Source organism: Anguilla anguilla, chromosome 15 (assembly GCF_013347855.1).
Source record: "Anguilla anguilla isolate fAngAng1 chromosome 15, fAngAng1.pri, whole genome shotgun sequence".
Taxonomy (NCBI): Eukaryota; Metazoa; Chordata; class Actinopteri; order Anguilliformes; family Anguillidae; genus Anguilla; species Anguilla anguilla.
Window position 1 is genome coordinate 27,606,245 of NC_049215.1, and position 13,066 is coordinate 27,619,310.

The window sequence follows — 13,066 nt, forward strand, 5'->3', positions numbered from 1 at the left end:
CCATACCATTAAGGTAATTAGTGAAATTTAAATTAAAATGCTACCTGATTCTTTGTGATATTCTGGGATATCACTATTTACATATCCAAATGTATAACTTCAGGTATTTGCTTTAAAATATAGCTATTACTTTAAAATGTGATTTTCAATTGTACTGATGTTGTATGTAAATTCCTGCCCAAAAGTTTTGGAACTTTGGAGAAAAAATACTTTGGTGAATACATTTCCCAAATAATGTTTCTACCATGCCTCTTAAAATAAGTTCTGTAGTAGAGAATTTTAGGGTTTGCTCTAATGAGATTTCATTGTTACAGTTCCTTGTACAATTGAAGTCACAGAAGCCAGGATGGCAGACCTATCTTACGTACAAAATTGTCATAGAAATGTCCAGCAAATCTTAGCAAAACAGGGAACTGTTCATTTGCAGCAATCAAATTTTCATACACTGGTTGCTATGTTGTTATGTTAATTTACCATGAATAATGAGATACTGATAAGCGGACATTGTGGCTGTAATCATTATGGTTATATCTTCATGAATCACTAAAATCGACCTTGTTCATTGTGCAAGAGTTCTTACCAACTACTTTCATGAATAACACAAAAGCATTGGAAGTCTCTCTTCAAACCTTCTGTGTATTCTTGCCAAGACCATTAACATCAACACTTCCTGCAATATGTACTTCTAAGTGCTCATTTTCTTGTGTCTGTGTGTATGTGTTTTCGTGTCTGTTAGACATCCAAGATTGTGCCAGTAATGACTACATTTCCCATGAAGCTTTGCAAAACTAAGCCTCTCACATATGAACTTATTCATTTAAAAGTGCATTTTGTTAAACTAATGCATGCACATGGAACGGATTTCGATGACTGCGGAATAAATCTCCATGCATTTATACGAAGCGGTAATGCATCGTAATCTCGGTAATCTGTAAGGATGCTGACAGCTTTATGAAAAAAATTGAAGTGTAATCCCTCTCAATAAAGAATGCGCCAGACATTTTTAAATAATTTAGCACTGCTGAGAGACCTGTGAGAGCTTCACAGCTGACACACAGGGAAGCAGGGAGGTGTGCTCCTCAGACCAAACACTGTGCCCTTGGTCTCAGACTGCACAAGTGTCTAGTTTGACTGGAACGTGACATCACAGCCACGTGGTTGTGGATTCGGAAATCTGACCCAGCCTGCTGTCCATTGCTACACACCTGATGCCCCCCACACCCAACCATGACACTGTGCGTGCGTATGCGTGCACGTGTGTGTGCATGTATGTGCACATGTGTGTGCGTGTGCATGTGTGTGTGTGTGTCCATGCGAGATGCTTCTTTCCCCAGAAGGAAAGCCCACCGGAGCCACGTGGTCGACCTGAGGAGCTAAATCAAAGCCGGAGTCAAGGTTTGAATTGGATCTGGCCGCGGCTCCGGGTCCATCAGGCTGTGGTATGAATTCAGCTCCCCACTGATTGCTGAAATGTAACTTGCGTAATCACATTGCAGAGTGGACTGCACCCCCGATCAATACACTGATGTAATCACGGGTGCCCTGGTTAGTCACAGGAGACTGGGAAAGAACAGCAGCGCATGAAACCAATGAGGCCCTTCACACCTCCGATAATGAATAATACCTATAATAAAGCCCGGCGAAAGATCCTGCAATTCTATTAATGTGGACTGCATGGTCTGTTTAATCTCAACGCTCTGTTCATTTTCAAGTAAAATGAGGCACAACTACACGACATATTTTTCCCAGATTTTTTGAGTAAAGGAGGAATGTTGCTGCTCCATTTGTCAAATGAACGAAAAAGCCCATAGGTTCTCTATAGCGTTATTCTAATCAAGTTAGACCAGGCTAATACAGAAACACATTTTAAGCAAGGGAAACTACAATTTTAAATTGTTTAATCGCATTTAATGCTGAAATGTGAACTTATTTTTTAAATTACTGGAGTTTAAATTCCTCATTTTGTATTATTTTGAAATGGGAGGTATGAATATAATTGTGGATGCGTGCAAATGCAATATTTTGCAAACAATAAGACAATCAGGCTTAATCAGTTATTAAAGTTTTGCAGTGGAAGAAGGCATAATCCATAATAAAAATGTTAATTATTTGCTGAAATAATAAAATGCACAGTATAGTAGCAGTTCCCCTGCTGTATGTGCTGGCACTATCAGGTTTTGACTCATAACGCCATGCAAGTCCAAGTTTAACTGGTTTTTGCTTCTGGATCTGATGGATTGCTACATGCAAACAGAGGCTGAGATGTGATGTTGTTAAGCCTCTCTGTTATACAGGACACTGCAAGCACATAACGAAACGCCGCACACAGGAGCGTGGTACGATCTTTCAGGGTCCCCCTCGTAAAAAAGAGATTTCGATCTCAGTGGGGGGCATTCCTGGTTAAACGAAGGTTAAATAAACAGAATTTCTTACCGAACACCTTGAGGAAGAGCTCCTGTTCAGCCTCTCCGGCCTTGTTGCTGGCCTTGCAGGAGTAGGAGCCTCCGTCGTCCTGTCTGATGTTCCGAACCGTGAGCGTGGTGCCCCTGACCTTCAGAGAGTACTGCTCCGATTCCTCGATCTGCTTCCCACGCCTGCACAGACATACACACATACACACGTGTACAGTACGCGTGCATGTACACATCCACATTAGCGTGAACCCATATGAACATACAATCATCAATGCGCGCACACACACACACACACACACACACACACCGCATATAAGCGCGTGCAGGCACGCACACACACACACACACACACGGATCATTACTGCAACACAGCGGAAACGGGTCCCCAGGGAAATTGGAGAGGCAGGTAATTGGAGGTCCTGAGGGGAAGTGGCAGGTCTCTGGCTGCAGCCAGGGAGCAGGCGGAAATGAGGAGCGGGCTCATTCAGACTGCGGGGGAGCCCTAACACGGGAAATTGTGTGAATCCAAGACACAGCCAGTGTACAAGAAATTTCACAGATCGCAAAAAAAAAAAAAGCTCCAGAAAGATCTTTGAAGGAGAGGGAGACGGGCAGGGTCGGGGAAAAGAAAAAAAAAAAAAAACTTTGCTTTTAAAAAGTTTGGTTCTCTTAGACGTACTGTTCTCCACAGACCTCCCCGTATTTGAGCTTCACGGCACAGCTTCTCCTCCTGCCCAAATAATCCTCTCCCTCCTTTAATATCCATTAAACCGAATGAGGTTACAAAGCGGTGATCCTTTTTCCACAATCATATACATAGACACTTAATTAACAAGACAATGCAAATACAGACCACAAACTATGATACTGCAGAGGTGCATTATGAAGACCCAGGATTATGAAGTTCAATCTCACTGAACTTCATCCCTCCAGAGAATTCCGGGCAGTCACACTGCATTATGTTCATTTAGATACGGCCTGGAATGGGAGCATGTAGTTGAGATGGCCTGGAGTACAAGTGTTTATGTGATATGACCAAGCATAGGAGAAGTGCTTTTCTATGGCCTGGTTTAAGCCTTTATTTGTAATGGTCTGGTGTACAGCCAGTCTGCCTGCATCGAGGTTTGGGGGGAAAGGAGATGTCAAATAAACTTACCAGAAGAAAACACATCAGTCACACCTTTTTTAAAGGGCAGACAAAGTTGAGCTTGTTTTTCTTTTTTGTAATCCAATACAAGAAACCACCAAAAATCCTATTTATTGGCTGCCTACGCTATAATGGCAGCATGAGTCGTACCAGGGGAGAGGCACAGCCTTCGGCATTTAGAGCTGAGCACAGTCAGATATATCAGCCTAGGGTGTGTACAGCGAGCTGAGAGTAGAGAAATCAGCCCAGGGTGTGTACTGATAACTGAAAACAAGCTCATCCTACCGTACTTAACCTGCTGCTTAAAAAGTATATTTATCCCAAGACAACATACGACTGCCTGTGAAATATACCGTCTAGTTTGGGGTGTGTGTACCATACACTGAATGTAGAGTACACTGGAGGCGTGGGGGTATTTGGTGTGCTCAGTACACTGGGATAGGTATGGCAGATTCCGGTGTAGACTGCAGTGGGACGGTGACTTACCTGTGCCAGGTGACCTCAGGGTCCGGTGAGCCGTAGGCCCTGCAGGTGAAGGTCACGGACTCCTTGTTGTCAGCGGTGGCGTTGAATGACTGCTGCGGTACGGACAGCACCGGAGGAACTGTAAAAGAGTCACACAAGTAGTCCGCTTATTCCCAGACTCCCACAGCCCAAAGGACTCAATCAGCCCTCTTTAACACCCCCCCCCCCCCCCCCCCCCCCCCCCCCCCGGTGGATAAAAAACCAGCCCGACACACAAGAATTTGCATTCCGCGGCTTTCAAATCTCTTACAGTGCAGTCAGTCAGTATTTCATGTACCATACATACCTCTCTTTCTTATCATTGCTTCAGTGTTTATCCCTGTATTTCACTCTTTCTTTCAAAAAGACTATTTGGTGACATGACAAAACACAAATGGAATGAAAAAAGTAGAGCATGTTGATTGAGTCTTATCCTCAGAATGTGGAATGCTGGCAGAGAATAAAATGACTGACATTGCATACAGCTTAATTCACCAATATCATTCATAACACTCCCCCTGCCCCCCTGTATTACATTTCTCAAGTTTCTGAAAAATAAAACTATTTTTTAAAAATCATTCAATCCAAAATGTATTGCTCTACCTCTGGGGTAACCAAAACTGTTCCTGGAGATCCAATGTCATGTGGGTTTTCACTCCAACCCTAATAAAGCTCATTCAACAGCTAGCAAGCTGCTAATTAGTAGAGTCAGGAGTACCAAACTGTGGTTGAAATGAAAACCTGCAGGACAGTAAGATATCCAGTAGCAGGGTTGCTTACCACTGCTCCATGTGCACCTCTGAATAAGAGACCCCAAATGTGAACAGCACAACTGTGGATTATTCAGTATAACTGGAGAACACAGCAAACACTGGCCAAATATGGCAATAGAGTCATTTGAACAGGGAAGTGAAGCTTTGAGTCTTGAAACTCGGGATTTGAAGAAGAGTCGGTTTCCATAAGGTAGTGCTCCTCGCTCGTGGGCTTGGATGTGACGTTGGCATAAATATATTTATGAATTTCAAATACATAAAGCCAGACTTTGAAATGTGACAGATACACAAAGAATAGACACCATAACAAACTCATGAAAAGCCCCAAATCTCGCCCGCTCATTGATATGCAAATTTAAATGAGATTCAAGGCGATGGAGAACCTACCAAGGAGACGGAGGCAGAGCTCACTGCATTGAGCAGCGGTTGACAGGTTATCAAGGAAAGGAAAGGGAAAATAATGCTGAAACACTATTTACTCTGACGCATCATTCTCACAACAGTCCAATAAAGAGCTCCAGCGGTGGCGCTTTAATAAGCCGCTATCGCGTGATCGACAGCCGCGGCCAGGACGCCGGGATGCAGTTCAAGTCATTTTGGCGAGAGATCGTATCGGCGAGCGAGGAGACCGCGCCAAACGCGTTCGGAGGACATGCTCCAAGAGCAGAGATTCTCCTGTCCGCAAGAGATCACCATGGCGACAGCAGACGACCCTTAGGCTGCGCACGCTTGTTAGCTCCGAGCCATTCAGGTGTGTCGGTCTTGGAAGATCTGGAAGGTGCCGGTCTGCTCCGAAGCCAATGCTCACCAACCCCCAACCAATGACAGCGCTGAGATTCAGATTTGGAGGTTGTTTCTACAGTTTGGAAGAAATTGGCAGATATAGCCGCTGTATTAACGTCCATATCTATAGCCATTTTTGATCCCAAGCAGATGGAGATTGCTTTGCAATATGGCCATGCACAGATACCATTGGTGTTTATCTGTGCTTTGCAATGAGAAAGTAACAGACGGTTCTGACTGACCACAATGTACAACTGTGTACAACCACAATGTAAAACTGACTGTAGATTATTGTTTGTTTGAAATAGCACTGCAAGTAGGTGAGCAAGTGAACAATGGTCGCCACAATGCTAAGACAATAACTGGCTTTGCTTCTGTTGGGGAGCCTGGTGCACAGGGAGGTTGCTATATAGAGCACTAGTCTTTAGAGGATTTGGGCTTGCTTTGAATAATCCCTATGAAGTATAATCACATCTCCCCAATGTATGAACCCTACTTTCTGTGCAATAAAAAAAGAAGAAAAAAGAAGAAAAAAAACTAGACTGCAAGCTAGGGGTACTGCTGGGGTACTGAGCATGTCCAAAACGAGCAACAGTGCATGATGAATGCCAAACGAGAGCCCAAACAGAAACGTCTGCCTTTGAGGTCTCAATTTACATTCTTCTCATAATTTAAGGTGAAGGAAAAACAATGCTGGAAGTGTAATGGTTTGGAATGAATGTTAATAAAATAAACGATGAATTATGAAGACTATATATCACTAGGCGGGGGATAAAATGATGCAAAATAGATGCCTATGGGTGATTTAACACAATGAACACATTCATTAAGATATAATTATACAAAAAATTAATTGTCGAAATCATGGGGAAAAAAAAAAATGCTAAAAGCACAACATTACTTCAGAAAATGAACCCAGACTAACAAGCGTGCCATTAGAAACACAAGGCTGTCCGATTCCCTGGAAAAATGATTCGTCGTTCGAGCAAACGACACTTCATCTCAGTTAAACCCTCAGCAGTCGTCTTTCGGTTACAGGGGGAACCGAAAACGCCTCACGATACAGACGTCTGCATATCAGGCACACACACGATTGCAGACGTACACGTGCGCGCACGCAAACGCACATGCGGACGTACGCACATTGGTTTCTACGGGCACGGCATCCTCCAGAGATTTATGCATTGTGCTGATGGGCTGAAGACAGGAAATAACGGAATTTTGCAAGGCACTGAACAATGTCGCGCTAAAACGTTTTCAACATGATTACCATTGATTTCCCTCGCAATCGATGCTGTATCTTCAAAAGCCCAAATTTAATTCTCTGCATTTCTGCTTGAATGGGCTGCATTGTAACAGGTCTGTTAATATGAGATGCTGTCAAGCATAAAGACATCAAAACAGGAAGTTGACAGAATGTTAACCATTCAGAGCAATCTTCGAAAAGCCTTGCTAAATGACTTCTGTCCCATTGCAAAGCTTATATATTGACGATGTCGCTTTTGTTCAGCAGCTTGATCCTGCACGCAACATATGAGAGAATTTAAATTGTTCAAAGAGAAAAATAATTATTCACCTAGAAATAAATTTTTTTTTTCAAAATCGTCTCACAATATTTGGCACGTGTAAAAATGTTTTGTAACTCATTAATGGTCATCCATGAGTTCCCGTCTTACTGTGTATAAATATCAGGTGATATACATTTCAATTTCTTATACTTATTAATATAATACATTTAAATACATTTTTCATTATGAAAACATTTTGTATCATTATAATTAAATTAAATTAAATTATCACTCAATCAGTGAATGCGTGAACAAATGCACAGTGCAGAAGTGACCCGACAGACGGTGACGTGTGAAAGTCTCACTTTAACGCATGGATAGCCCTCGTGACTTGGTGCCAGGGCCGTAGTTGGTTTTGCCATAGGCTGAGGGGTTCGGGGGGCATTGAGACCTGATGAAGGTCATCCAAGAATGAGTCATCCCACGGACTGAGACTTCCAGTGTTCATCCTTCGACGTCAGCACTTTCTGTATATATATTCACCCACCAGCGCTGGGATTATCTTTGTACAGTAACGCAGGACGCGGCTTTATTGTTAAGTTCCGTTTAATATGCCTCCACGCGCTCATTTGATTAAATTTGCTTTCTGAATTTAAAACTATGAAACAGAAAGACCTTTTTAAAATGCTTATCTCCGAAGACAATACCGTAAGAGTGACAGCATTTTATTAAAACAAAGCTGCTGGCTTTAAAATGCATTATTTTATAACAAAGGCCGTGCGATTACATTCAATTCCATACGAGTAAGTACACACAGGTCCACCCGTCAGTCAGGGGACTGTACGTAACGGCTCCTGTGATTCGATTGCTCCACTGTTTCCAGCTAGCCTCACGCTACTTCAGTGTACATTACCGCTAACGTTAAACTGAACCTGAGGGTCCGGCGAGTGACTGAATCCTCCGGAATGTGACACGTTCTGCCCCGACCGGCCGTTCGGGACATCGAACTGCGCCACGGGAGGAACTAAGTGCGCCAGTCAAAACCGCCTCCAGCGGGCCCCTCTGCCAGCGTCAGAGCGCCATTCACATTCCGGGCACACGCTGCCAGCTCACCGGGGCCAAAAGTACCGCAAATGTAGCAGGGGAGCGAGGAGGCAAGAGGGGCGGCGGCTTTAATCCACACAAAGCATGCTGCCCCTCCCTCTGGGCTCCCTCTGCTGTCAGAATAAGCCCAGCGAGTGGGGCGGGGGTTGCCAGAATCATACCCACAACTCCACCCCCCCGCCCCGCCCCCCCCGTTTCAGGTTGAAAATGAGGTCAAAATCCCAGCAGTGGCAGCCGCTGCCCACCCCCCGCTCACGGAGAGGTGTGCGCTTTTGTCATGTTAACATCCCCTCAGTGGAGCACGGGGACCATGGACAACTGGAAATTGCATGTTAATGAGCTACTGCATGCTGATGAGAGGCCGCAGATTCGTAACCACCTGCATGCTAATGAGCTCCCGCATATGTCGGCTAGGGCAGTGCTATGGCCTGTGAGTTAAAGCTCTGGCCTTCGTAGCGTGGAGGTTGCAGGTTTAACTCCCCTGGCTCCTGTACCTTTGAGTGAGCTACTTAACCTGAAAAGCCCCAGTTACTGTCCATCTGTGAAAAATGCATGCTATGTTAAATATGAGCCGTGTAAGTCACCCTGAATGAAGGTAATGCAATGCTTATGAAGACAATGTGTAATAACAGTGAAATAGCAATCAATGGCATTTCAACAGGACAGTGAGGTTTCACTATTGACTGACCATATTGACAGAGCGAATATTCAAGTCCATATCAGTAAAAATGAAAGGAAAATATTATAAAATGTAAATTAACTGCTTTTCTGTTAAGCTATCGTAACTCAAAAATCACAATGCGAACCCATTCCAAGACTGAAAACACTAGTTAGTTAGCAGGTAGCCTGAGCAGGGACATTTAAGCAATTCATCATAGTTGGCATCAGTCACTGGATTTGTGTGTCATCTGCAAGTATGACAACGACAATGATGATGGTTGATTATTATTCTTATTTTATCACAATGGAAAAAAATTCTGTCTGTCTGTCTGTCTATAATGCATTTTCCCTCATTATATTTGTGCTTGTACTTTCCGTCCTGTTATATTTTGATTTTTAGAATGTAAAATTATTAATAGACAAACTTGACATTTGCAAGTAATTCATTAAATGAAGCTTTTACTGCCTGGTGTGTGTGAATCAGAGGCAATCACGCGTGAATTTCTTCACAAGATGTGCTCATTTATTTTATCCTTCATTTACTTTCTATTTCCTTAAATAAATGTCATATATTTTAATATGAGAATATTAATATGAGAATTCTGATGCATTTGTCAAAAAGGGAATTTTGCAATTTGCCATGCTGACAACAAAATGACAACCGCACCCGCTAGTAATGGGATATATTTTGCAAGATGAATGTGGTAAAATAAATGACAGATTTCAGACAGATATCAGATGACAACTTCCTGGTTTCCTGCCCGTATCAAATATGTGACAAAGCTCGGATTCCACACTACTACATTCTGCATAAGTACTACATTAAGAAAAAATACTACCAACTCCTCATTCACAATAATGATGGGAGGGGGTCGGGGGGGGCAGGGGTTTCTGACGAGTTAACCTTCCAGTGGCTATTATTAAACTCTTTTTAAGACAATGGCTCCCTTCTACAAGCACCTGTCAGCCACAGCCAGGCAGAGAGAAGGCAGTGATCTGCCTTCACACTCACTGCATTCCGTTCCTCAGTGTCATTGTTCTTGAGACAGAGACAGGGTAAGGACACAAGGAGCTGTGATATTACCCAGGGGCCATTGTCACCGTCATCAGATATGCCATGCTGAACAAACACATTGGGTCTGCGAGACAGTTTAATGACAATGCATTCTGAATGTGATCCACAAGGTTTCCTTATTGAATTAGGGAAGTAGGAGTGAATAGAGAGTTCAGTGTCTACTGTACACCTGCACACATGAAGCTAATAAAAAAAATACATTAAATAAGAAATTAACTTTTCAAACATACAGGTAGTTCCTTTGCACCCAAATTTATGGTAAGGCAAACCAGTGACCTGGTCAGATGATTTACAATAGGGCTCATCACAAAGCAACTAGTATGATGTTGGTTAATCCATTTGTTTAGGATTACACTGCATTGTATGAAGAGGGAGTAAGAAAAATGGTGACACGGCCTCAGTGACCAATAGAGATTAATATTTTTTTTTAAGGATTCACTCTTACATATTTTCAGTTCTTACTTCCAATCTGGAATGCCAAATGGCACTTATACGTTCCGACGATTGTTGGAACATTCTCCATTATTCTGGGAGAGCGTCACTTCTTGTGGCGATGAAGCAGGGAGATCACAGGAACCAAACCTCAGTCACAGGCTGGAGTTCTGCTAAAGGCATAAGAGTATCCAGCACTGCACCAAGCCTGAATTTCAATGCCCTGGGGTAGAATGTACAAGGATTGATCATTCAATTTTTGAAGAGGAAGCCACAGAGAACGCACCCTACAGACATGGTTAAAACTGCATTGCCTGGTTAACTGTAGCGATCAGTCACCTATTTCTATATTTCTCTCCATACACATAGTCCACACAATTAGAATTTAAAAACTACAGTGAAAGCCATGGTAGTCAGAATCCCTAAGTTCAGAGAGTTATATAACCAAGCTCACATGGTAGCTACGTGGCAGAAAGGTATCTTCTCCAGACCAACAACAGGTATCAGCTGCCCTGATTGGCAATAAGCCATAGCAGCTACCATACCTATGAATGGGATCGACACTGTCCAAGGTCCTGAAACTCTCCCAGGTCACTAAAATTCCTGAGGTGCTGAAGGGACAGCAAGCAAGATACAGAAGCACATTGGGCTGCTTCTGTAATACCCTTCCTGGTACCACTACATGTATACAGTGTTTAAAACAGAGAGTTATGGCACTTCCTTGGGCTCCAGCTATCTCTCTCTTCTTGCGTTTCTTGTGTGAAGGCTAGCTATTCTCAGCAGATAGCAGACAGCGAGTCAGAGGAAGGTTCTGGAAATAATTTTTTTAAATTGCCTCACAGGTCATCACTGTAACTATGTCATAATTCACCACCAGGTGCACGCAGTGCATCCAAATTCACTGCTTGATCCTGAAATCTATAGGGATCATGAATTCGGATACAGAATAGTGGATATGACAGGGGATTCTCTGCCGTTCCTCTCCGAATCCCAACACGGTCGTGAGACTGTCTCGGGCTTTGATGAATTGTTTAACACCACCCCGGAGTGCTCTATCACCAAGACCCACCGGAGGCCTGTGACTGCTCCGCTCCAGGCGGTCCCTGGCTCACCATTGACGATGACGACGATGTCTCTGAAATCGATCTCTCCCCTGGCCTCCACGCGTGCCTCACACCGGTACACGCCCTCGTCCGTCTTGGCCACTTTGTGTATCTGCAGGTTGTTGTTGGCAAGAACCTGGAATCTGTCTACAAATGCAGAGAGACAGAAGGAGAGGGGGGTGGGGGTGGGGTGGGGGGGGGAGAGAGAGAGAGAGAAACAGAGGGTGAGAGAAAAATGGAGAGAGAGACATATGGAGACAATATTACTTTCCTTGTCAATACAAGGGAACCGGCAAATACATCAAACTGATAGAAAGTTGCGGAAGACAACACCGACCAAACCAAAAATATACAGCATCGATACTAATTCAGCTTCCTCCAAAACAAAACAAACAAACCAATAAATACATTAGAGGTGCAAAATGCGTTGACAAATGTTAGACCTGCACCTGAAGAGAATTTCGTATCGCATACATACATTAATCCTTACAGCATGATAGATGAAACTGCATTGTCCTGAACATTCGTGTGGCATTGCTGTCCATCATAATTTTAAAATTGTATATCATTTAAATGAAGGCGTACAGACCTAGATAAATCAGTACACCACTATTTTTGTTGAGCATGTTAGATGATACAATTCCTTAATTATGACAATTAGACAAGTAGACAATGCCAGTTTGTGCTAGTGTATATTAGTTACCATAGTCGCCACAAGGTAATAACACTTTAGGTTGAAAAATTAATGCAAACTCGTAGAGAACATGGAGCAATGTTCTAGATACACTAGTGGACTGCCCCCTCCTCAATTCAAACCACCTATTTCTGATCAAGTTGAGGTCTGGAGGCTTAGAGGGAAATTACAAAACAATTTTGTGGTCAGTTGACCATTTCTTGGTTGACTTTGAGGAGCTCTTCGGATCGTTATCGCACAGAAAGGCCCATCCGCGGCCAAGTTTGAGCTTAATTAGTTGTTCTTTGTTTAATTAGCCAGTGGCAGTCCCTCGGAAGCTTGCTCCCAATTCAAAAACTTGAAAAGCTTCAAAACAAAGATCCTCATCAGACCGTAAGGAATCAACATCTTTTCATCTGTGGTACTGAGGGAATGAAGTACAAAGATAATTAATCCGTACAGGTACTGTAATGCACTGCTGAGTGGCTGTGAACTGACACTGGCACTCTGATCAAGCTCTATTTTGTTTAGTTTTTTTATTTATTTAAGAACTCTCCCTCTTGGCAGGGAGACACGCTGATTGGTTCTCCTCGCAGTGTTACAACAGGAGTGAACTGAAGATGTCTTTAACAAGGCTCACCGTCATGTGACGCAGTTCGGGCGAATGGAAAGCCGCACTCTGTTTATTGTGTGGCCTGTTTGATTGCATAAAAGGGCCATTCACAGTCTCCTCATTAGTAACACAGACGGAGACAAACAGACAATCAGCAGCCGTCACTCTAAGGGCAATCAGAAGCTTTGAGCGACTGCAGCATGAATACATGCGCACGATTCCCCGGTTTCTTGAGTATCCCAAAATGTTTTCATGATTAAAATTATGATATTTATAA

The 13,066-nt window shown here is 43.2% G+C and overlaps 1 protein-coding gene across 11 annotated transcripts in view; it reads right to left on the reverse strand.

Moving 5' to 3' along the window:
- LOC118214236 (neural cell adhesion molecule 2-like) overlaps positions 1-13,066 on the reverse strand; it is a 483,289-nt gene that overhangs the window by 53,557 nt on the left and 416,666 nt on the right. For all 11 annotated transcript variants that reach the window (XM_035394023.1, XM_035394022.1, XM_035394021.1 and 8 more), the window contains 3 exons: positions 11,513-11,650; positions 4,048-4,165; positions 2,434-2,594 (listed from right to left, as the gene is read on the reverse strand). In XM_035394023.1, coding sequence (XP_035249914.1) covers positions 2,434-2,594; positions 4,048-4,165; positions 11,513-11,650 — 417 coding nt within the window. The remainder of the gene's footprint in view (positions 1-2,433; positions 2,595-4,047; positions 4,166-11,512; positions 11,651-13,066) is intronic.